Source organism: Carica papaya, chromosome 6, assembly GCF_054855325.1.
Source record: "Carica papaya isolate Zhongbai chromosome 6, ASM5485532v1, whole genome shotgun sequence".
Taxonomy (NCBI): domain Eukaryota; kingdom Viridiplantae; phylum Streptophyta; class Magnoliopsida; order Brassicales; family Caricaceae; genus Carica; species Carica papaya.
The window spans coordinates 953,241-976,524 of record NC_142314.1 but is presented as its reverse complement, the minus strand read 5'-3'; the positions used below and the strand labels follow the sequence as shown (position 1 = coordinate 976,524).

Below are 23,284 nucleotides of genomic sequence, written 5' to 3'. Positions count from 1 at the left end.
AAAATTTGTATTTGTGATATTTTAAAAAATAAAAATGTCTTAATTGATATTATAATATTATGTTTATAAAATAAGAAAAAAATGTAATTTTATTTGAAAAGCACTAAAGAAAGTTTATTTGATTGCGTGTATTGAACGTATAATATGATTAGTGAGCAAAATAATTGGAAAATAATAAAAAGTAACTTAACAAAATTTGATCGAATTTGAGAAGATTTACGCCACGTGACATCACGATACGCAGCTAAGAGGACCCGCTTTTTCGGAAGGCTAACCCTGGTGATGTGATGATGCGAGGCATCCATCAAATGAGGCAAGCCAAATCCTGTTTGTTAAATAAATAATTAATCCTTCACGAGATCTTAACCTCCACCTTCCACATTTCCGTTGTCTCTCTCTCGTCCGTAGTCCCAGCCAGCATATATCTCCTGTGTCCATCTCCCTTCTCTCTCTCTCTCTCTCTCTCTCTCTCTCTCTCTCTCTCTGTCTCTGTTTCTCCAGGTTCATCTTTACCTTTTCTCCGTTGGAATTAGGGCAAAAAGAAATCGCATTATCCGCCATGGAAGAAGCTCAGTGCTGGCCATGTTCGAGGTTCAGCATTTGATTTTGGTGGCGGGGAATCGAGTTTATCGATTTGAGGAAGTTCGTTGATGTGTTGATGATTTTATACTTCATTGTGAAACCGTGTTGGCAATTCGGAAATGGAACCGTTCTGGAGTTCAAGTGGTAGGCCGGAAGGTTGGCACATAATGGTCTCTATCTACTTCGCTTTCAGTTTCATCGTCGCCAGGTTCTTCCTCGACAGGTTCATCTTTCGCGTAAGATTTTTTCTCTTTTGTGCGGTCTGTTTTCAGGTTGTGAAGATGATAAAAGCCGTGTTTGTTCTTCTTGTTTCAATGGACAACTTGAATCTTATATTAGTTATGATATGATAATGTTTCCGATGCATGATGAATTAGGAAGAGAGAATGGAAGAGTAGTCAACGGAAAAACAAGAGAAATCAGGAGGGCATTATAGAGAAGGCCAGAGACAACAGGGAGCCAGAACCTCAGGGAGAAGAAAGAAATTCCAAAGTTCTATTTTCTAAATGGTTATTGAATGACACTGGGTTATAGCTACTACCTAATTGATTAGCTAGCCTAACAGACACACAATAAACTTCGTTATAATCTATTCGTTGCAATTTTGTAACAAATTGCTGTATTCTACTTTTACCTGCATTAGTTTAAACATTTAATTTATTCTTCACTGCGTTTGTGGTTTGCCTCATTGTTTTTGTTGCTTGCCAGGTTTTGGATTTTCTTTAGCTCCTCTTAAATTTAGTAGAATTGAGGTTCTTGTGTTTTTATCTGGTCATCAGAAAACTAAGCAATTATGCTGAACAAATCGCAGTTCCTTATGTTACATGCCACGGCCATCGATATTGGAGACTAGTTTGGCTTAGGCATTTGACTAGTCTTTCTGAAAAGGTTTAGCAGAATATGAACAGAAAAAACAGAAAAGCTTGAATCTGCTCATTGGCTTGATAATGTTTATACTGCTCTTCTTAATTATTGTGGCTCAATAGCTTGATAATGACTATATCGTTTTCCTTAATTGTAATAAGTTGAGCATAAACTCTGCGTCATGGCTGGTGTTGAGAAATTTTTTGGAAGGAAGTGTATTAATTGTTTAATCTTACAGATAGTGTCTCAAATAATGAAGACAAATTCTATTTTGTCGAAGCTATGGCTGTTGAGGTTCAGTTAGATTGACTTTAGGATTTGATAAATGACAGAGTCTAATGTTCAATAGTTTGAAATTGTTGTAGAAAAAGCTTCAATATGCTTCCACAGAAAATAATTGGTTTGGTTGGATAAAGTGAAAGTTAACAAACTGAAGGCAATAAACACATGTCCTCATTATATTTTTCTTATTAAAGAGGCAATATCTTTCTAGTAAAAATCAGAGCAAATGCATGTTCACCAGAAAGTAATATGTTCTTTTTAGAAAATGTAATTTATTAACAGTGAGAAAATGAAAGAAGGTTATGGCCTAGCGCTAGATATCCATCGTGGTTCTTTATTCAGTTCTCACAAATCTATGAAATCTTTCTGCTAGATTTGTTTTGAAGTTCTGAACAACCGTAGTTGTGTATGTAAGGATGCTTAAGAGAACACCTCTTAGCAGCCATTGGAAGACCTTCATAGATTGCAACCTTTTCTCCACTTCAGTGTTTGCAGTTATTCAAAATTCCATGGATTGTAAACCTTGGTGTGTCTCAACATTTAATTGCTAGGATAAGTGCCAAACGATTTGTTGGATGTGGCATTAGAAGGATGTATGGGATCATATTCTTGAACAACTGACAATTCACTTTTAAATATTGACCTGTTTGCTCACATCCCAGAATATCCTCTTCAAGATGGTAGTAAATCTTATAGATAAACACAAACATTTGAACATTTTCTAATGTATTGATTTTCTAATATTTCTTTCCTTTATTTATCAAGGTAGAAAGATGTACGAAGTTTCTGCTTGCAAACCTCAATCAATACTAAAAGGGACCAGAGATTTGCTTCCATAGAGCTGTGGGACAATAATCTGAAAATCATACATACTCTCACCCAAAATCAGAATATGAATGTTTTTTGACCCAATAGCTTCCTTGATATAGTACATACTTGCTGAGGTTAATTTTTGACTGTTTCTAAATATTTTGTATCTTTTCAGAGGTTGGCGATCTGGTTGCTGAATGCTGGACCTGTCTCGTTGAAGGTTAATGACACTACACGAGCAAAACTTGTAAAATGCTCAGAATCTCTATGGAAACTAACATACTATGCTGCAGCTGAAATTTTAATTCTCAAAACTACCTACAACGAGCCGTGGTTCTATGATATAGACCAGTACTTTACTGGCTGGCCAGATCAAGAATTAAGGTGAGTAATTCATATACTACTATTTTTTAAGCACCTGCTAGATAATCAACATTGTACTTTGGTCTATAATGCGTAGTAAAAATCATGCATAGTTAGCTCAATATTCAACACAGACAACTTTTAGTATTTGGTAGCTACTAGCTGCAATGTTCCTTCCTACTAGGTCTATAAATTGATCTGTTAATTAGTTTTGTTCTCGCATTATTTTGTTAGAGGGCCAAATAACTTTAGCTCCTCTTTAAAGAAGAATTCAAATAGTTAAATACCATCTCTTCCACGTGCATTAGGATAGCAGGATATGTGTGTTGTGTTTAACAAAAACCCTGCTGTTTCATATATGAAATGCCTTGCAATTCCTTTGTTTATATATGTATATTATATTACTGTTGTGGGCGGGAGAGAGGTGCTTGTTTACTGACAAACCAAAGCTTTTAACAGAAATATGCTGTTTCCTGTGAGTCTGCTTACTTGCTTCTGTCTGGCTGCTTTTTATGTCCTATCTGGAACTAGTTGTTTCCCTTTTCTGAAATGAACCTTCTTGAAAAATGCTTAGAAAACAAGGAAAGTTACTTTACTTTCTAACATGAACTGAAATTTGTTTATCTTGTAGATGCTTTATTGTCTGATATATATCTTTAGAGTCTTTGCAGTTTCATGACTCCCTTTCTTAATTTCTGTTATATGTTTACCTTTTCTTGACTTATTATTTTGGGATGGCAAGCAGGATGATTCCAAATAATATATTGCATTAAGTTTGAACTCAAACAAGGGGCTTATTCCTTGCTTTTGAAATAAACAGAAAGTTGTTAGCACCATTAATTTTCAGGAAGTTTAGAGTCTAAATGAGTTAATAACATAGAAAAAGTCCTTAAGTTTGTTTCACCTCTCATTGCAGGCTTCCGCTTAAGTTCTTTTACATGTGCCAATGTGGGTTCTATATATACAGCATTGCTGCCTTACTCACATGGGAGACTCGAAGAAAGGATTTTTCTGTCATGATGTCTCATCATGTAATTACTGTTGTCCTGATTGCATATTCCTATTTTACAAGGTAAAATATAAGCTTTTTTCTAAGAACACTGATTGTAACATGCTCATTATCATAGCATAATCCGAAGTATTCATGTAGTTTTTCATTCTTTCTTGAGAAATTTCATTTAATAGTTTCTTTTGGTGTCACATTATTTTGTCTCTCTCTCTTTCTCTCTCTCTCTTCATATTTTATAATTTTGAATATTTTTTTTTCCATTCAAACCTGTACATCTCAGAAGGTATTTTGGTAATCCTGCTGGCACTTTTCAGCAGTTGCGTTTCCTTAAGTTTGTATTGTAATGGCTCCACAACTATTGATAGTTTGAAACCTGTTTTTATCGATTCAAAATGTGCAGCTGCTTCATCTTTGGAAGTTTAGCAATATTAGCATATTCTATCAACAGGTTTGTTGTTTTGCTTGAATTACAAGCACTACCCTATGGAAAATATGTTTTACAAACTAATTGTAGAAACTTTTGGTGAATCTAAGAAATGTTCTTATTCTATACTAATTTTTTGTAATCAGTTTCTAAAAGATATTGCATTATATCATTGTTCCTTATCTTTGTAATTCTTATATTTTCAGTTGTCTGGTATGTTTGTTTTTGGGTTCTGGATTTCTCTTTGGTAATAAATATTTTGACACATCTATATTTTAATTATTATCTAAATTTAAGAGGCAAAAGCATAAGAAAGCATCCGCTTTCTGAAGCAGAGTTTAAGCTTTTTGATGGTTATTTTTTTAGAGTACAAGATTTAGAGAAATATATCAAGAATTTAAATTGGTAAAGAGGAACATTATAAATTGCTGTAGAAGCTTCTCTTGCTTCTGCAAATTGCTCTCAAATTTTCCTGTTTGGTATATATCTGTTATGGGTAACATTATGGTGTGTTAAGGAGAATAAATGATGTGCTTAAGTGAGTGAACAAGTGTATTGGAGAGAATAAGTCAGTATGTGTTATGTGTAATATGATGTGTTAAATATGGACATGTATATTAGGGACAATAATTCTAGATAAGGACAAGGAGATAGTTAATTCTGGAAATAACTTTCAGAAAACTACTCTTTCTCTTTTATAAATACAGGCTGTCTTTAAGAAATTTTTAGGCAAGAAGAAATTTATGGAGAAGTATTGAGTACTTTCTTAGTCGGATTCTCTCTTAGCGAGTCCTAATTTACTTCAAAATATAGGTAAAGGTAGGAAAACTCAAAAAACTAAAAAATTTCTACAAACTTATAGAACTGGATAAATTGAAGTTTAAATTTTTGGCGGGAAGATTGGAAGAATTATTAGCCAGAACAGCCCTGAAGTAATCTGGCTAAGCAAGCAGCCAAGCGGACTACCATCAGTTAAGCTGCACAAGGGTTACTAATCCACAATGCATGATCTGCGTGAGGTAGAAAAATTCCGGTGCAAGCAGACCCCTCTGCATCACAGTGCAGATCTGCACGTGTCTCTGCGCGCTCAATGCGAACTGTCAGTGGCCCGGAACCATCAACATACTAAGCGCCCCTTTCGGCCTCTTTAGACCAAACTGGACTTTCCCCTTTTTGATGGTTCCAACGATGAAGAAAATTCTGAAGTTCCAGCATTACTAGAACTTGAAACTATAGCAGCAGCAGAAATTTTGCACTTAGAGGACAAGTGCAATTTTTCTAGGAGGGAGTAATGTTATGGGTAATGTTATGGTGTATTAGGGAGAATAAATGATGTGTTAAGTGGGTAGACACGTGCATTGGGAAGAATAGGTTAATATGTGTTATATGTAAAATAATGTGTCAGGTATGGACATGTGTATTCAGGGAGAATTAAGTCTAGATAAGGACAATGAGGTAGCTAATTCTAGAAATAACTTCCAGATAATTAGTTTTCCTCTTGTATAAATACATACTCTTTTCTTTGAAAAATTTTTAGGCAAGAAGAAATTTATGAAAAAGTGTTGAAGTACTTACTCAAGAGATCATGGGTTCTCTCTTAATGAGCCCACATTATTAGTAAAAATTAGAGATCGTTGGTTCTCTCGTTACTAGCTTATACTATTAATGAAATCCCATAATGAGAATCAGGACCACTAACAATTTCAGCTTTTTGATAGTTTTCCCATTAATTCTATCACTCTATATGGCAAAGCTACCAAGTATATTGGATGATACATGTCTGTTTGTAGATGTTCTTGACTTAGTAGAAACTATTATTTTGGCCAGTATCTATCCTGCACTTGGATATGCTAGCTATTATTGCTGCAACATTTGATTACTATAATCTCTCTATTCAAGCTGCAATTTTCCCAGTCCTATGCAGTACCGAAACTTTTGTTGCAAACTATAGGAAGAACATATACATGTGCCTGGTTAATTGAAAAGTTTTGGGATATTTTAGCTGTGTATTACACTATTACTCTGCAATAATTCATGCAAGTATAGCACTGTCACGTTTACTTCTCTTCCACCTTCTGCTCATCATTTTCTATTTTATTTTTAGTAAAATCTGCTTAAATTAATGACTCTAGCTTTTTGTCGATATTGCAAAACATCATCTAGATAATGCATTCTTAAATCTGTGCTTGACTAAAAACTATTCACCGAAAGGATTCTTGTTAAGATTTTTCTTCAGAAATACAACATGGTGCAGCACGTATTTTACTGCTACATCCTGTTAGGTTCAATTCTTACTTTATTCCTCCAATCATGATAAGTAGAATTACATTATAATGTTCTTGTCACATCTAAAATTCTTTCGAAGTAGACTTTAATTCTCACCCCTAGCATTTTCTTTACACTACTGCACCACATATTGGATTCTTAACAATTTCTTTTTCAGCAAAAGAAAATATATAATGACTTGTTCATTTACAGTTTTTTCCGTATTGGCTCAATCATCCTCGCCCTTCATGATGCAAGTGATGTATTTATGGAAGCTGCTAAAATCTTCAAATATTCTGACAAGGAGCTTGGTGCAAGTGTGTGCTTTGGATTATTTGCCATCTCGTGGCTTCTTCTGCGATTAATATTCTTTCCATTTTGGATTATCAGAGCTTCTAGGTTGGCCCTTATTGATTTCTTATGCTTCTTGTCATAATGTTTTACTTTATCTTATGTGTTTTCTTCTTATTTCCTAGTTATAAAGTTCGGGACTGCTTGAACCTCTCGGAGCCTTATCCCAGGTCCCTGTACTACATTTTCAATACAATGTTACTGATGCTACTTGTGTTCCACATATATTGGTGGGTCTTAATATGCGCAATGATAATGAGACAGCTGAAAAATAGAGGAAAAGTTGGTGAAGACATAAGATCCGGTAAGCTTTTAGTTTTTTAACATACAATGGTAGCTGCTTATTTTTTTTATTTATAAAAATGTAGCTGCTTATCAACATCAAGAGAACTTTCCTGGGTCATCATCATCAGTTTTTCCGGGGAAGGTTATTACATTAGGTTCTTTATCTCGTGCATTGTCCATCTCCGTCCACGAGGCACCGGCATTTTGGAACATATGATTTGGTTAACGTGTTTGCCAAAAAGCTGATTTTTTGGCTTTTACCTGTAGATTCTGAGGATGACGACTAGGTTGATGACTTTGTTCAGCATTTTTCATGTGCTCTGATGATGTCTGCCATGGAAGAGATTACTTTCGCTTGTTTGTAGGTTTGTCTCTGAACTAGATTGATCATTTACCCGATGGTTGAAAATTTTGTTCTACTTCAGTTTTTCATCAATACTTCATGTGGTGAGTTGGGAGGCGGTAGTGCTCAGACCATCAGGCGAATCTCTTCTTGTTTTCTTTGATGTACAAATAATAGGCAATTTCTGTATAATAATTTTCGCTGAGAAAACTCTTGTTTTGATATAGAATTTTTACGGGAAATGGAAAGGAATGAAGAGGGGGAAAAATAGACAGAAAGAAAAAAAGTTTTGGCTCCATTTAGTGCATGGAAAATATCTTCTGGTTTTATTTCCTACACCGATCTTATGCATAAAATGTCTTAGTTGGAAATAGAAACAATGTCTAATAATAAAAGTTTGAAAATAGGAAAATATGTCTCACCCACAAAATTATCTTTAATATATACTTGGCAATGTACAAACACGCAAATTATATATACATGTACATGGTTTATGTAAAACCGGTGCATATGTACGACAAATCTTTCTGGTTTTCAATAAATTTTTTTTACCCTAGTTTGTTACTTCGGATGGAAAGCCATACTATTTACTACCTTCGACAAGGTTTATAAGAGTCGTTCTTGCCTTGACCTAAAATGTTAGGGTAACTTGAATTTTTTTACTGTTAGAATTAGTAAAAGTAAATCTTGACTTTTTCTTTCTGATGGTGGACTTAATATTTTGTTACCATTGATGATGCTCTTGCTAGTTAGACCCCTGGAACTAAGAGAAACAGACCTAACTGCAATGTTTACCGTGGAGACAACTGAATTGCCTACGTTACAATGACACAACATCACTTTTTCTTAAGAAAAATACTTGGTCCACATTACTCCTTGTTACTCGTAGACTTGAGCCTTAAGAAAAATTATTGTAGATGGGGCACGGTTCCTGTTAAATTTTTAGTAATTTGTAGTTCTGATTAAATTATCTAAATCATTGAAAAGTTAAAAAAATTTATTAATTTTAAAGTATACTAAGTCCTCATAAAATTTGATGCACATTTAATAGATAGTCCATTTTTTGTATGTTAGGTTTTATTATTTATAAAGTCTTATTGAAAGGTTTTTTCAGCTTCCTTTTTTTTTTGTATTTTAGATTTTATTATTTATTATTTATTTTTTAAGATAATTTATTTAATTACAAAAAAATTAATTATTTTTTTGTTTACACATGTTTTCTGTTATTAGTAATCAAACAAGAGTACTAAAACTATTAAAAATGAAAAAAGAAATCAAATAATGAAAGCAATCCAGAGAGTTTGCTATAAAATTTAAGATTATAAACCTCGGTCGTACTCCAGAACCACCCAATAACCTGTTTAGCCTTGGATTTGGTAAATACCCACGTGGCTCCACTTGTGTAATTACCTGACACAAGTTCGATATCCGACGTGTATTGTCCAATAGAGAGCAAAACCAAAAAAGGAACATAACTCTATCTATACCTATATCTACATATATATATATATATGTATATATCAAAATACTCGTTGTTTTTAGTGTTTTCAATGACGATCATCAAAAGCTTCGTGGAAACCTGTGAGTCAGTGAGTAACATCCATTTTCCTGAACCCCCATTCGCCTATTCCTCAACAGCTTGGTCAATTGCGTGAGAGCGCGCGCACTGGAGTCGACAGTCACTGCCCTTCTGTCATGAAAGCGAATCTTTGTCACCGTTTTATGCGTTCTGATTCTCCGTTTTAGTTTACATGTGGGTTCAATTGTCAGAACACCTGTTCTTTCTCTAATTTTCCTCTGTTCTCTTTTCTTTGAGCACGTGCTTTATTTCAACTCCCACACAATTTACACATCTTGGTATTTCTAGCATCACTTTTTCTTTCTTTCTGTTCTTTTTTTTTTTTAGGGTCGTGACGAACTTTATGCTTAGATTCCAAAAGGTCTCGGATGTTTCCCGACCCGGTACTTTTCACTCTTGATGATTTCCGAAGTAATTATTATTTGTTCCTCGCATTTTTCATGTTTAACTTCTTTTAAAAAAGATCACGTGGTGTTAAACTTCAATATTCCCTATCATGCTTTTTAACCCCGGACAAAATAATTCCCTCTAAATACAATAATTATAAATCGAGTTAAATATTTTATAACATAGAAGTATTTTAATAGTAATAGTTATGGATATTAACCATACAGTTATAATATAGCATCATGGTTATAATAAGTACAAATTTTGAAATGATACCACAATTTTTAATTGTTTTAAAATTTTATATAAACTAATTTCATATGAAATTGGGATTTATATTTACTATAAGTAAAATAAATGTGAATTTACAAATAAATTCTATAATTTATACTATTTTTAGATTTGCTTCAATTATAAACTAAATGTTTATAATTATTTATATTATTTTTTCAGTACATGTGATTCAAATAGATATTACATAAAGAAAAAGTATTTTATGATCATGAAAAAAAAAGCTATATTGAGTATTATTTTTTAGTATAATATTAGTGTAAATATGGTTGGCATTATAAATATATTTTTGAAGTTATTTGGAAAACCCTATTAGGGTTTCTTTGTTTTCCCTATGTTCTTCTCAATTATTCTTATATAAAAAAGAAGAGGTTTACGTAGTAATGGAAAAGAAAACACAAACACACGCACACCTCATATATATAGGGTTACTTTATTTTTAATCTTAACGGATATGTATATATATATATATACGCACACATACAGAACAAAACAGCGGATCCTTTATGGGATTTCACCACCTGTTTAACTTAGAAGTTCGAACAATGCACATTTTGACACTTTAACTTCAAAAATTATTTCAATATCTGATTTATAAATTTTTTTATAAAAATAACAAAATTTCCTTTCGTACTTGGTTAATATAAAAAAAATTAAATAACAAAATATTTATATCCAACGTTATACATGAATTGAAAAAAATAAAAATAATTATTTCATACATCATCTTCTCCCCTAACATTTAGTGTGAATAATTTGTATAAATTAAATAAATAATTAGCTATTATTATTTAATTTCTTAACTTTATTATGTTCAAACTTTATATAAAAACTATTATTTATTTCATTTCATACTACGTTTTGACTTTCATTGACTTTTATTCCCATTGGTTTTTTTTTTTTTTTAAAAAGAAATTAAATTCATAATTTGCTCAAAATAGGCACGTGGTGTTTTTGTCAGCGTCGTTTAAACTTTCAGAGCCGAAGGCGTCCAATCACGCATGCGGAAAAGTGCCAGCTGTGCCCTTTATTCAAACAGCGCCCCTCCGGCCAATACCCAACGTATTCTGTCTATTGGTTTCCTGTTGACCTCAGGCCAAGTCAAACTTTCTAGTTAATTTTTTATTTTTATTTTCTAAATTTACATATTTATACGTATTTATTTATTTATTTAAATATTTAAAAATTACATATTTGTAAAATAAAATAAAATAAATTTCATCTGAAGTTTAGAAACTTCCAAGGCTTCAGTGGCAGAATCAGCAGCAGTCGGCCTTTCATTTATAAATAGAAAAGGCTAATTGCGAGACACCGTGTCCCCACATTTTTGTAACTACCGATTATAAGGAACTTGAAAGCGACATCCGCTTCCCGCGTCTATTCATGCGATGACGTCATGGTCCATGTCACGCTATGGGTCGTATCGTCACAGGAGCTACTTCACCCTTTATTAGTATAGGAATATCCGGATTTGATTTTTGCACGTGCCTCGAACCCTCGCAAGTCCGTGTGCTCTTTGTGTGACAGCTGGCACTGCCACGTGTCAATTTCGATCAAAACCGTATATAAACGCGAAAACTCTCCCTTCTCTCTCCCAAAACGAACTAAGCAACTGTCAACACTTACAGAGCAGAGCAGAAGAAGAAGAAGAAGAATCAATTTGGAAAAACGAAGAAGAATAATTCATTCACATCCATGCAAAGCTCCCTCAAACGGCCCAGAGTTACCGGGGCTTTGACTTCAACGACGGCGACGGAGATTTTCCCCACGGTTCCGATTCAAATTCCGACTCCGATTCCGTCTCCAACCTCTTTCGTACGCCTCTCCCCCGAACAAGAGCTGTCCGTCATGGTATCCGCCTTGAAGCACGTGATTTCCGGCACGGAATCATCCACCAATGCGACTGCTGATGCTTTCGGCGTTAATAATTCGGCGTCGTTTACCGCTTCGGGGAACGCGGTACTGCCTCCAACGGAGCTGGACACGTGTCAAGTTTGCAGGATTGAAGGTTGCTTGGGTTGCAATTTTTTCCCGCCAACTCAGCAGGATGCAGCTTCGGCGGTGGTGGAGGGAGGAGGTAATAAGAAAGGGAAGGGAAAAAAGCGGGTGAAGAAGAATTTCAGGGGAGTGAGGCAGAGGCCGTGGGGAAAATGGGCAGCAGAGATCCGAGATCCGCGCAGAGCCACTCGTGTTTGGCTAGGAACCTTCAACACCGCCGAGGAAGCCGCCAGAGCCTACGACCGCGCCGCTATTGACTTCCGTGGGCCTAGAGCCAAGCTGAATTTCCCCTTCGTTGACTACACCTCGCTGCCGCCAGCCGAAAATGAGCAAACAACCTCGCTCAAAAAACAAAAACAACAGCAAGAAACAGAGAGTTCGAAGATTAATGATGGCGTATTTTCCACGGAAATGGAGAGCGGAAAGGGGAAGGAAATCTTCGAATTCGGAAAGGGGAAGGAGAATGAACTCTTAGAATTCGGAATCGGCGAATTAGACTACATCCAGGAGTGGATAACGATGATGGATTTCTGCCATGGCGATTCTTCAGATTCCGCCACCACTGCCAACACTCTCAGTTCCTGAAGCTTGAGATCGTCGGAATTTCCTGTACTTTCTTGAGAATTATTTTTTGAATTCTCTTTCAAGGAAGAAAATTTAGTCGCAATACTACACCGTTTTAGTACTCCTCTATTTCGTCTCAAGACGAGGTAGTTTATATAGTTAACAGGCTGATCTCCAGAGACAGTTAACTGTACAATTTCTGTAATTTTTTAACGGAATTCTCTGTTTTTGCAAAAATAATGAAAGTATATTTTTTTGCTAATTTTTTCCTTAAAATTGTTAATATAAAAAGCATTTTTTATTTTCCCTCAAATCAAAATTCGCTCTCAATTAAATTTTTTTTAAAAGGAAAAAAAAATATGGACATTGAAATTCCTCCATAAAATATATATATATTTTTTAATTTTATACCAAATAATTGACATTTTAAAAAAAAAATAATAATTTGAAATGGATTTATTAAATAAGTTTTGACCTAAACAACCTCATTCAACTGTTTGACTGCCAGAAATATGTGGGACCCACGCGGGGGAATAGGATAAGTAAGATTTGCAAATCAAAATCTCCCCCTGATGAAAAAGACCAGTGGGTCCCACACTTCAAGATTACAACACAAAAGACCTGTGCTCTGTTTTTATTGGATCTAACTACCTCGAATTTTCCTTTATAATTTTAAGAAACCATTAAACAAAAAAAAAAAAAAAATCCATATTTATATTTTAAAAAAGTTTAATAATTATTTAAATAAATTTAAATCACGAAATAATTTCCTTAATTAAAAAAAAAATCGACAAACATTTTTTAATTAAAAAGGGAAATAAATGTTTTCGACAAAAAGGCTGACCCCAAAAATAAATAAAATAAAAAGTTAACGCACGTGGTTGTTTTCTTTTAATCTTTTTTTTTTTAACCACGTTTAAAACATGCGAATTCAATCACGTGCGAATAATCGAGTTTAATATTTGAGTAAACCGAAAAGCCGGGGTTAAAAAAGTTGAGGAGGTCCCAAATATATGATTACTTTTTTTTTTCTGAATCGTGGGGAAACTTTGTTTTTGTTTTTTTTTAATTAAAACGGTGTCGTTTAGTCCATAAACCTGACCAAACATGCGCGTATAATATGTGCATGTTTAAAATAATAAATGCAGTTTAGGTCAGTCACAGATGGATCATCATGTTGAAACGATTTTGTGAATATAATAATATTAATTAAATTATCCAGTAATATCGTTTGACCTCCACGCGCTGTTACCACGCTGTATGTAATTTTGGTCGTCTGACTTGGAAGGTTAAGGGTCTCCACTTAATTTTGTTTTAAATAATCCCAATATATAAGTAATTTTTTTTAAAAATAATATAAATTAGTAAATAAATATTTAAAAATTGAGACTTTTTATATTTTAATTTTTAATTTTTTTGTTATAATTTACTTTATTATATTTTTTTAATTGTTTGGAATGATTAATTTTATTTTATTTTTAACAGAAAAAAACTAAAATAATTAAGTAAAATTTATATGTTTTAAAAATTAATTTGATAATAATTTTAACTAATAAATTAATAATAATTAAAATAATTATTGAAAATTATAATATTTAAATGAAATTTAGTTATTTTAATTTTTTTATTAGAGAATAAAAAAATAACTATTTAAAACAAACAAACAAAAACTTTGGAATTAAATTGTAAATAAAAAAATTATGCACTAGTACCTGCATAAATTTTAATCAAACTAAAAATTCTTATAGGCTTTTATAATTCTCATTAGTTTTATAATTTTGATTATATTTGAGAGAAATTTAATTTTAATGTGTGAAAATTAACTACGAAATAAAAAATCAAATTAAGATAAAAGTCCAGCAAATTGAATTATTCGTATGTGATTTTAAATTAAAGTTTATATAAACTGTAATATTCAAGTCCAGAATTTGGTCTGAGATTAATTTTAATATTTTAAATATATAAAAAAATTATTTTTAAATTAATTTATTTTAATTTTTGTTGAATTTATAAGAAAAAATAGGTTATGAATGAAATTGAAAATAATTTTGAAAAAAAGATGTGAAAATTTAGGTTTGGGATTATATTTTTAAAAGAAAAATCAGAAACTAGGGTTTGGAGTGCAAATAAGAAAAATTTTATCACGTAAAACTGTCCAGTTAGCAATCCCGATAAATCGGAGCACGCTGTGTGTTAAGGCACGCTGACATCGGTGCCACGCAGGTGATCCACGTACCCTACGATCGAACGACCCAGGATCGATCATGCGGTGTGGACAGCCTGGATTTGTTCCCCCTTTAAACGTGATTAGATGGTCGAGATCAAATTGTGATGAATGGTTTATATTCATTTCTTCTTTAAGTGCAATCCAACAGTCGAGATCAAATGCGATAAACGGTCCAGATTCATTTTCTCCTTAAGCGCCATCGAACGGTCAAGATTAAACGCGATGAATGATCAAAATTAACGCAATATGGGTATAAATATTTTGCATCATACTAAATCTAAACCCTAACCGTCAGCCTCCCGTCCGAGAAGAAGAACTAGTCACCGGATAAGGGAGCCGACCGCCGACTGCCACCGCACTGGAGCCACTTATGACTGCTAAAAAAAGTAAAAATTCTCCTACCCGCTTGAAATTCGATTTTGAGTACCTATGTGGCTATATCGGAGCAAAACAAACGGCGAGTGAGCCAAAAACTACGGGCAAAGCCTGGCGGCGGCGCCATAAGCAGAACTCGTAACCCCCTCTAATGAACCCCTTTCCGATTCCTGTTTTACGTAATTTTTTTACCGTTGTGTTCTTCGTTCTATTTTTTATAGATTGACCAAAGAAAAAATTCCAGTCGCGAAAGTGAGCTGGCGAAACCGCCGTACCTGAAAAATCCCAACACTAGTAGGTTTTCATTTTCTGATTTTTTTCATAATCGATACCCCCTAACATATTTTTCTGCAGGGATATGTATAAAAGCGGCTGAAACCGGCCGAAACTGGCTAGGCTGAGGTGAACTGCCACCATTGGCAGCGGAGCTAGTGAAGTGCTGAGACCCCGAAATTAGTCGAAACAAATTTTGGACACTGATTTTGGATTTCTATTGTATTTTTAGGTACGTAATAAGTGTTTTAGATTCTGCATGAATAATTTAGAAAATTCGATACCCATTAGAATGCGTAGTAGATGATGCGACGTCCGAAAACACTGATCTGGGTAAAGATCCCTCATCCTTTTCTCCATTACGGCAAATTGAGGCTTAATAATTAATAATAGTATATTTTTACGAAAAATTAGAGACCTTAAAAATAATTACATATCACTAGTAGAGCTGAAACCTATTAGTTCATGATCGTTTCAATTTCCTATTTATGTTCATGTATTACCTATATTTGGTTACTATTATACTATGCACAACTCAATTGATAATTTTTAGGGTCTTTTAAAGTATTGTGTAAGGAATGTAAACCCTAACTTTATTATTTTGATTCTGCATTTAATTTATGATTTTATTTTCATTTAAGTTCCGGACTTTGACATAAATAACTAATTATTCACTTTGATAATCAAAATTTAGAAATCGAAATTTCAATTAATTTTTATTTAATTATGATAATTTATTTTAAATTAATAATTAATGTAATACCTGAACCCGAAAATCAGTATAGGATAATCTTTTTTATTTATAAAAGTTATATAAATAATTTATTTTATTTTATTTTTATTCAAATTATTGAGAAAAAATAAAATAAGAACGAAATTAAAAATAATTTTAAGAAAAATAGGTGAAATTTTGAATAAATGAGATGTTTTTAAAAGAAAACTTTAAAACGGGAGGGTAAAATTACAAAAAAGAGAAATTTGGCCACGTGGGATGGCCCAGTTAGCAGCTACAACGAGGCAGAGCATGCTGCGTGGCAAAACATGCTGACATTGGCGCCACACAAGCAATTCGCATGCTTGGTAATCTGATGGTCTCAATCATATTTCGTGCGCACAGACGGCTCAAATGCATTTTCTCTTTAGGAACAATCGGACGTACAAGATTAATCACGATGAACGATACAGATTCGATCACACAATCGGCCTAAAGAGGCAATTGTTGGACGACTCTCATCACTCTACGTCGACGCGAATGGACGGCTCAGATCGACGCCTAATGGGTATTTAAACATCATATTTCAGGAAACCCTAACTCTAGTCGCACCTGCCCTCGCCGGAGAAGAAGAACCAGACGCCGGGAAAGAGACCGACTCCTATCTGCCGCCACACCGGATCCACTGCCGACTGCCAAAAAAGGTAAAATTTTTTTCTTCCCGCTCGAAATTCGATTCCAAGTCTCCTTATGGCCATATAAGAGCAAAAGGGATGGCGGGCGAGCTGAAAACTGCGAATATAGCCTGGTGGAGCTGCCGCGACCAAAATTCTAAAATTCCTCCGATAAGTCCCTTCTCATTTCTCGTTTCACACAATTTTTTTACCATGGTGTTCACTATCCTTTTCTATGTAGGTTAGCCAAAAAAGAAACTCTAGCTGCTAAGGAGAATCGGTGAAGCCATTGCACCCGAAGATTTTTTGCCAGTAGGTTCGATTTCTTTTGATTTTATGGCCAATCGAGGCCCTCTAACGGTTTTTTCACATGAATACATGTAAAACCGGCCAAAACTGGCTGTAATTAGCCAGACTGAGGTAAACCACCGCCGTGGATGTCGGAGCACGGCACTGCTGCTGTGCTAGAACCCTAAAATTGGCCGAAAAAGATTTTTAACACCAATTTTGAATTTTTGAGGTATTTTTAAATATGTGACGAGTATTTTGATTCCTACAAAAAAAATTCAAGATACTCGAAACTCGTTAGGAAACGTAGTAGATAGTATAACGTTTCAAAACACTGATCTAGGTAAGGATCCTCACCCTATCCTCAGTTACAATAAACTGATGTTTAATGATGGATAATTTTGTGTTTTGTAAAAATTAAAAAAAATTTAAAATAATTATAGGTCACTAGTGGAGTTGAAAATTGTTAGTTCATATTTGTCTTGATTTTCTGTTTATTTTTTTGTACTACCTAAATTATTTACTATTATATTATACGTATTTAAATTGATAGTTTTTATGGCATTCTCTATTATATGATTTATTTGATCCCTCTTAAATTTTTTATTTGGTTATTAGTTATGTTAAACTATATTGCTTGCTTAAATGCTGTTTAAACTAATCGGTGAATATAAAATGAGACTTTGGTATGCTTTGGTGGTTGATTGGATGATGAGAATCTAAATAAATAAAAGCTTACTGGGTATCCTAAGAGAGGGTGGACAGACATAGTACATAAGGAATCATACCGTAGACATTAGCTCAGTTAGACGGGGCTGAAAAATTTCATACTGGAGGGGTTTTGGGAGATATGGTTCACTCTCGTACCAGATAGAGTATTGAGATGATGGTGTTTTTGGCACCCATTAACGGACAGGGTATGAGGACAGCCAGGTTAATTGTCAAATCTTAATATTGGGTCAACGAGGAGAGAAATATCTTTATGGATCCTCAGGGTTCCCAATAAGTAGGTTATAGAGGAAGAATTGTTGATCCTATGCATGAAATTGAAATGTCATTTGGATATTTGTGTTCATAGTTTGATTTTGAGAAAAACCGTAACGATAAGTATCAGATAAAACGTTTTAAAGTTAAATGTACTTACTTAAAATAAGGGTTCCGTTATTTAGTGGAAAAAAGTTAAAAACTGGTTAAATTATAGTTGAAGACTTAAAAAAAATAAGTTAGAAAAATGATTTTGATTAATTAATTAAGTTATTATTTTTTTAAAAGTGTTCAAATTTAATTTAATTAGTTTTAGCTCTTTGTTAAAAAATAAAAGAAAATTAAATATTTAAAATAAATATAAAATATTAGAGAATCATATTGTATTGAAAATTAAATTATAATAAATGTAAAATTTCATGAAATAATTTAATTATTTATTCAATTTTTATTTTCATTGTAAAATATATTATTGGGCAAGTTTTATAAGTCAAAAATATATCTCTCTTGTGAACTAAGTGGATTGATGATGTAGTATCAAATAAATGCCAACTCCTAAATTTAGAGTTGACTTTTTTGGTAATGAGAATTTTTTATATGTAATGTTTGTAAGATAATTAATAATTAACAGTAATTGATATATAATATTTAATTTAATAAAATATAATAATAATTTATTAATATATTAATAAAATTAAAATATAAATTAATAAATTTATTATATTTACGAGTGAAGTAAATATCGTAACAATATATTTGTTTAGTTTGGAGACTTGCAATAAATTAAAATTTTAAGAACATGGGAGGCAAAAATATTCAAGGTTAATTTGAGTTCCCTCATGAAAAAAACTGTATACATACAAATGTATCCTGCATGTGGCTGCTATATACCTACTATATATTTTTAAAAAATAAATAGTGAAAAATAAAAAATTGAGAAAGCTAGAAAAATCTCCAAAGTAGGAAAATTTTGGACAAATAAAAAAAAAATCCCACATTTTATTAAAACTACATTGAATCATGACTTAAACATGAATACAGACATAGAAACAGAGCTATATGTATATATAGAAAGTGATATAAAATGAAACAATTACAAGCACAAGCCCAAGTCAAGCCCTGCTAATTTACAAGGAAAAAGAAGAGGGTAAAAACTATGAAGAAAATGGTTATGGAGATCCAAATGTAGCAGTAACAGCAGAAAAATATGAACAAAGATGTTTCCAATGTTTCCACAAGACATCACCGTCGCTTGCCGGAGAGACTGATAGAGCTGACTTTCATTGGGGTTGCTACCACAAGTGGAGCTTCAGGAGAGTCGCTAACTGCATATTTTTCGTGCATAAAACGACTTTCCACGATGGATTCATCCTTCAAGACGATCTTATAACAGTAGCAGCTCTTGAGTCCTTGCTGATTCTGGTAGCACTCGTGGCCGCTGTTCTTCACTCGCTGGAAGTCCCATATTACGCTGAACTTGCCAACTGTTGCAACAAGATGGCGCTCTTGTTTCCCGCTCTCGGTCACCTGAAAGACAATATTGGTTGTGAGAGATCAATTCATCCACGGAACTAAGAATAGAACTAACCACAGTATCAGTACAACTAAATTTCTTACAATGATGAGAAGAAGTATCATTTGAACAACAAACCAGATGAGTCGGATGAAAGGGAATTTAAAACTTAAAACCGCCGCTATATCCACCTCTTAGACTTGCACAGGAAAGTGCAGCCTAGAAGAAGCAGATTTTTCCTTCCCTCATGGAAAACCAGACTGAAAAATCTCCAATGTATTATAGAGTGAAAACCACTTTCCTTGGCTTTTGTCGAGAAACAAACAAAGAATCAATAATCTTTTACTTGCAATAAAGTGAACAGAACAAAAGAGACAAAGAATATCATTCACAATCGAGCCTTTTCCCTGGATACCATTCACTTATCGAAATTTACGAATATTTCTGACTATCTTCCAAACTAGCAACATCCTATGGGGGCAAGACAGAAAAAAAGGTCAAAACATAATTACCGCAAGCGAGTCAAGAATTTAATTCAACACCGTGAAATTTTCCAAGTGACCTATCATCATTATATACAGAGTAACTATTACAGATTAATTAGATGTATGGTCTTAAGATGAATCCAAATGGAGGATATAAATCAAAATAAAATAGAAGATTCTAAGGACATGATTTCAAGAAAGTATATGCAACAGACACTTGATCTAAAAAGCAAGACTTTCTCTGATGCAGCCACTAACTTTAGATCTTCCAAAGATGCTTTAACAGAGAAAAGCAGGCTCGCATAGGCATGCATATCTTCTCTAATATGCAAAGAATCTGGAACTCATTGCAGACAATTTTTCATACAGAAGAAAATAATAGAAACTTATAGATATACAATAAATATGATGACACGTTTTATGGCGCTAATACCGATCATGAAGTTTCTTATTAGGCAAGATGAGTCATAAATTACTTGCAGTAAAATATTACTTCATGCCAAATTTGTTCCATTCCATAAAAGCTGTCAGATAAAAATCTTACCCTTTCTAGCCAGCATTCAGTTATAATTAGAAACACTGCATAGTTATAGAGATGTTCGTCATATGGAAGGGGATTCAGTTTTTCACTAAATGAACAGATGGAAAAAAGAATGATTTCAATACTATGGAAACTTTTACGTCTTTCATGATAACCTAGCAAAATCCTGCATGTAATAAGTTTCAAATAGAACATCATTCATAATCCAATAAACGGCATGCAGATATAAGTAACCAGTCTAGAGTTTAAATTGGATAAAATTTCCAGCTAATATGGGAAATTAAAGAATTAAAAGACAATACAAAGCTACCAAGTTAACAATGTAAGTGGAAAATTTGACCTAGAAGAAAGGATATGTAAGCTTACCCACGAGAAATGGCCACCATGAAACTTATTGTCCTTCCCTGCCAAGTGTGAGTCCAATGGAGTTAGCTTCAGCAATCTCGGGGCAGGAATCCTGTTTCCCATACGCCCACTGAAGCCTGTCTTTGTCTTTCCATCTTTATCCGTGAACAGAGTGCAGATAAGAATCAGATATGTATCTGTTGTGCCAAGCACCCATTTCCCATCATAAGTAACATCAACATGAGTAATTGGTGATCCAAGCCCAGGAAAAGCAGTCTTAGCCTGCCTCATAGATGTCTTTGAGTACAGCCTTATCTTTCCATCAAGTGATCCAACAACAATTGATCCATCTCCAGTCGTTGCAAAGCACTGAAAATTAGTCCCTCTAGAGAATTGATGTCCCTGTGTCCAGTTCAACACTGGTGAATCAGTTCTTGTTATGTTCTGCACCATCCCTTTCCTATCTCTCATATCCCATTGACACAGCCTGTTATCATCCAAACCCAAAAAGGTAGATTCGGATGGATCCAGTTGTGATCCCTTTGAATCACTAGTTATATCCCTCATTGTAATACCAGTGCCGTCCTTCTCAAACTTCCATTCCGTAACAATCTTTCCTGTCTCAATATCTACCTGCTTAATCCCTGACGTATTAGGCTTCCCTTCCTTATCTGGACTCATTAGCATCATATTCGTCTCTGCCCTCATTAAAAGCGCCTTTTTCGGGGTTGACTGTCCTAAGCTCGAACCAGGTCTAGAATTCTCACCATCAAACCTCACACAGACACCTTTCCCATGAATTCCATCACGGTAGTTCCTATAAACCTGAACACCTAAATCATTCACCAAGAAACTATTATCTAATGCACCCAACGCTACACTCTGCACACCACCATTTGCAGCCTCCTCAATCTCCTCCACCGTTTCCTGACTTCCCTTCACTGGTGTAGCTACCTTACGAGGACTCCTCCACGGGGAATCCTCTGCATCCTCCCACATAGAATCATCTGCCACCTCTGGGTTCACCCAACCAATAAACTCCATCCCATAGACCTTAATCTTATTCTCCTCAGTTGCCTTAATCCTATAAACATTCTCAAACAAACAATTCTGAAACCGAGTCACAAACATCCTATACTGTTCATCAGTAAAAAACTTCAAGGCCCACACACCGTTACTCACAAAATCAATTCTACGTTGGTCGCCAAACATCTTCAATTGCATATCAGTAGAAACCCTAGACGTAACTTTGGAACCCACTTTCAAGACCCACCAGGACTCACCCTCGCCATCTGATTCTTCCCCATCCTCGTAATCATCGCCATGATCACCCCTAATTATAGATGTCTTTATAAATTTATAAAAGGTTAATTTATCAGAAATGATCCATTTGGCCTTAGGGGTGTTGCCACCGATATGTAGATAAAGCTTAACTTGGTTTTTTATCTTAGGGTTTTGCCCTGATGGGTATTTGAGTTTCAGTGATTTGAGTTTCTGGTCGATATCATCGAGAGAATTCATAGGTTTTGAGCGTGTAGTACCTGAAGAGGACGCGGGCTTCTTTCCATCCTCCGCGTCGACGTATTGTTCCTCTTCTTCTGGTTCATATTCTGAATCTGAGTCTGTAAGGTGATCTTCACGGCTTTGAGAAGTCCCCATGATTCAGCACTCTGGTTCAGGTGAGAGAGACAGAGAGAGAAATTGAGATATCTGAAAATGATTTTGAGTGCGAAATTTCAAAATATTTTTGGGAGTTTGTGTTGCGGATCAGATTCGAAGGCAGTTACCGGTTTTTATAGACGATGCACTATCACCGACTATCACCGGTTTCAACTTTTTTTTTTCTTTTTTAATTATTGTTTTTTCTGTTTTTTTTTTTTTGCCCTTTTGCTTTTAGTACTATTTTTTAAAAAAACTTTCTTTAGATATATTTATTTATAAAATTTATATTACATTAATAATTGATGTAGTGTAGAAATGTAAATAAACCCAAATTATATAATTTTACATATATTTTTTCCAATTAAAATATATACATTTATAAATAAATTTTATATAAATTTTTAGTTTATTCAAAACATAATTTTAAGTAAATAAATTGATATTTTCTTACTCATTATTTATTATTGTCAAGATGAAGCATCACTGAAAGAGAAAAAAAAAAAGAATAGCTTTATAAGTAAATAAATTGATTTTTTTCTCTTTTAATTATGGGAGTTAAAGAAATTGAGAATCATATGGCAAATACAAAAAGAACCATGCATGCAACTTCCATTATTTTGAACATGATATTAATGTATTTAATGCTAAACTTTTTTAAATAATTAAATAATTTTACGAAATTCTTGTACTTTTTTAAATAAATCAAGTACCAGGAAATTATAATTTTAGAAATTTAAAAAACAAAAAAAAAAGGTAATAAGAAAAAAAAAAAAAAAAAAAAAAAAAGAGAGAATTGAGAAAAAGTACA

The 23,284-nt window shown here is 33.7% G+C and overlaps 3 protein-coding genes across 4 annotated transcripts; 2 read left to right on the top strand and 1 right to left on the bottom strand.

Moving 5' to 3' along the window:
• Positions 1–321: 321 nt before the first annotated feature.
• Positions 322–7,876, top strand: LOH2 (LAG1 homolog 2). 2 transcript variants are annotated; one of them, XM_088222849.1, is made up of 6 exons: positions 322–818; positions 2,714–2,922; positions 3,818–3,973; positions 6,813–6,998; positions 7,076–7,254; positions 7,319–7,876. In XM_088222849.1, exons 1-6 carry the CDS (start codon positions 702–704, stop codon positions 7,450–7,452), a joined length of 981 nt encoding a protein of 326 aa, XP_088078975.1. In that variant the 5' UTR covers positions 322–701; the 3' UTR covers positions 7,453–7,876. The 2 variants fall into 2 exon arrangements, with proteins under 2 accessions (XP_088078975.1, XP_021896754.1); XM_022041062.2 differs by having other exon boundaries at positions 327–818; positions 7,503–7,876.
• A 3,542-nt stretch (positions 7,877–11,418) lies between these two features.
• RRTF1 (redox responsive transcription factor 1) lies at positions 11,419–12,659 on the top strand. The gene has a single exon (XM_022041012.2). The coding sequence runs from the start codon at positions 11,531–11,533 to the stop codon at positions 12,416–12,418; it is 888 nt and encodes a 295-aa protein (XP_021896704.1). The 5' UTR covers positions 11,419–11,530; the 3' UTR covers positions 12,419–12,659.
• Positions 12,660–18,909: 6,250 nt separating this feature from the next.
• On the bottom strand, positions 18,910–22,596 carry LOC110813741 (Vacuolar import/degradation, Vid27-related protein). Its single transcript, XM_022040992.2, has 2 exons — positions 20,836–22,596; positions 18,910–19,457 (listed from the first exon to the last, which is right to left on the bottom strand). Exons 1-2 carry the CDS (start codon positions 22,471–22,473, stop codon positions 19,173–19,175), a joined length of 1,923 nt encoding a protein of 640 aa, XP_021896684.2. The 5' UTR covers positions 22,474–22,596; the 3' UTR covers positions 18,910–19,172.
• Between the last annotated feature and the right edge of the window lie 688 nt (positions 22,597–23,284).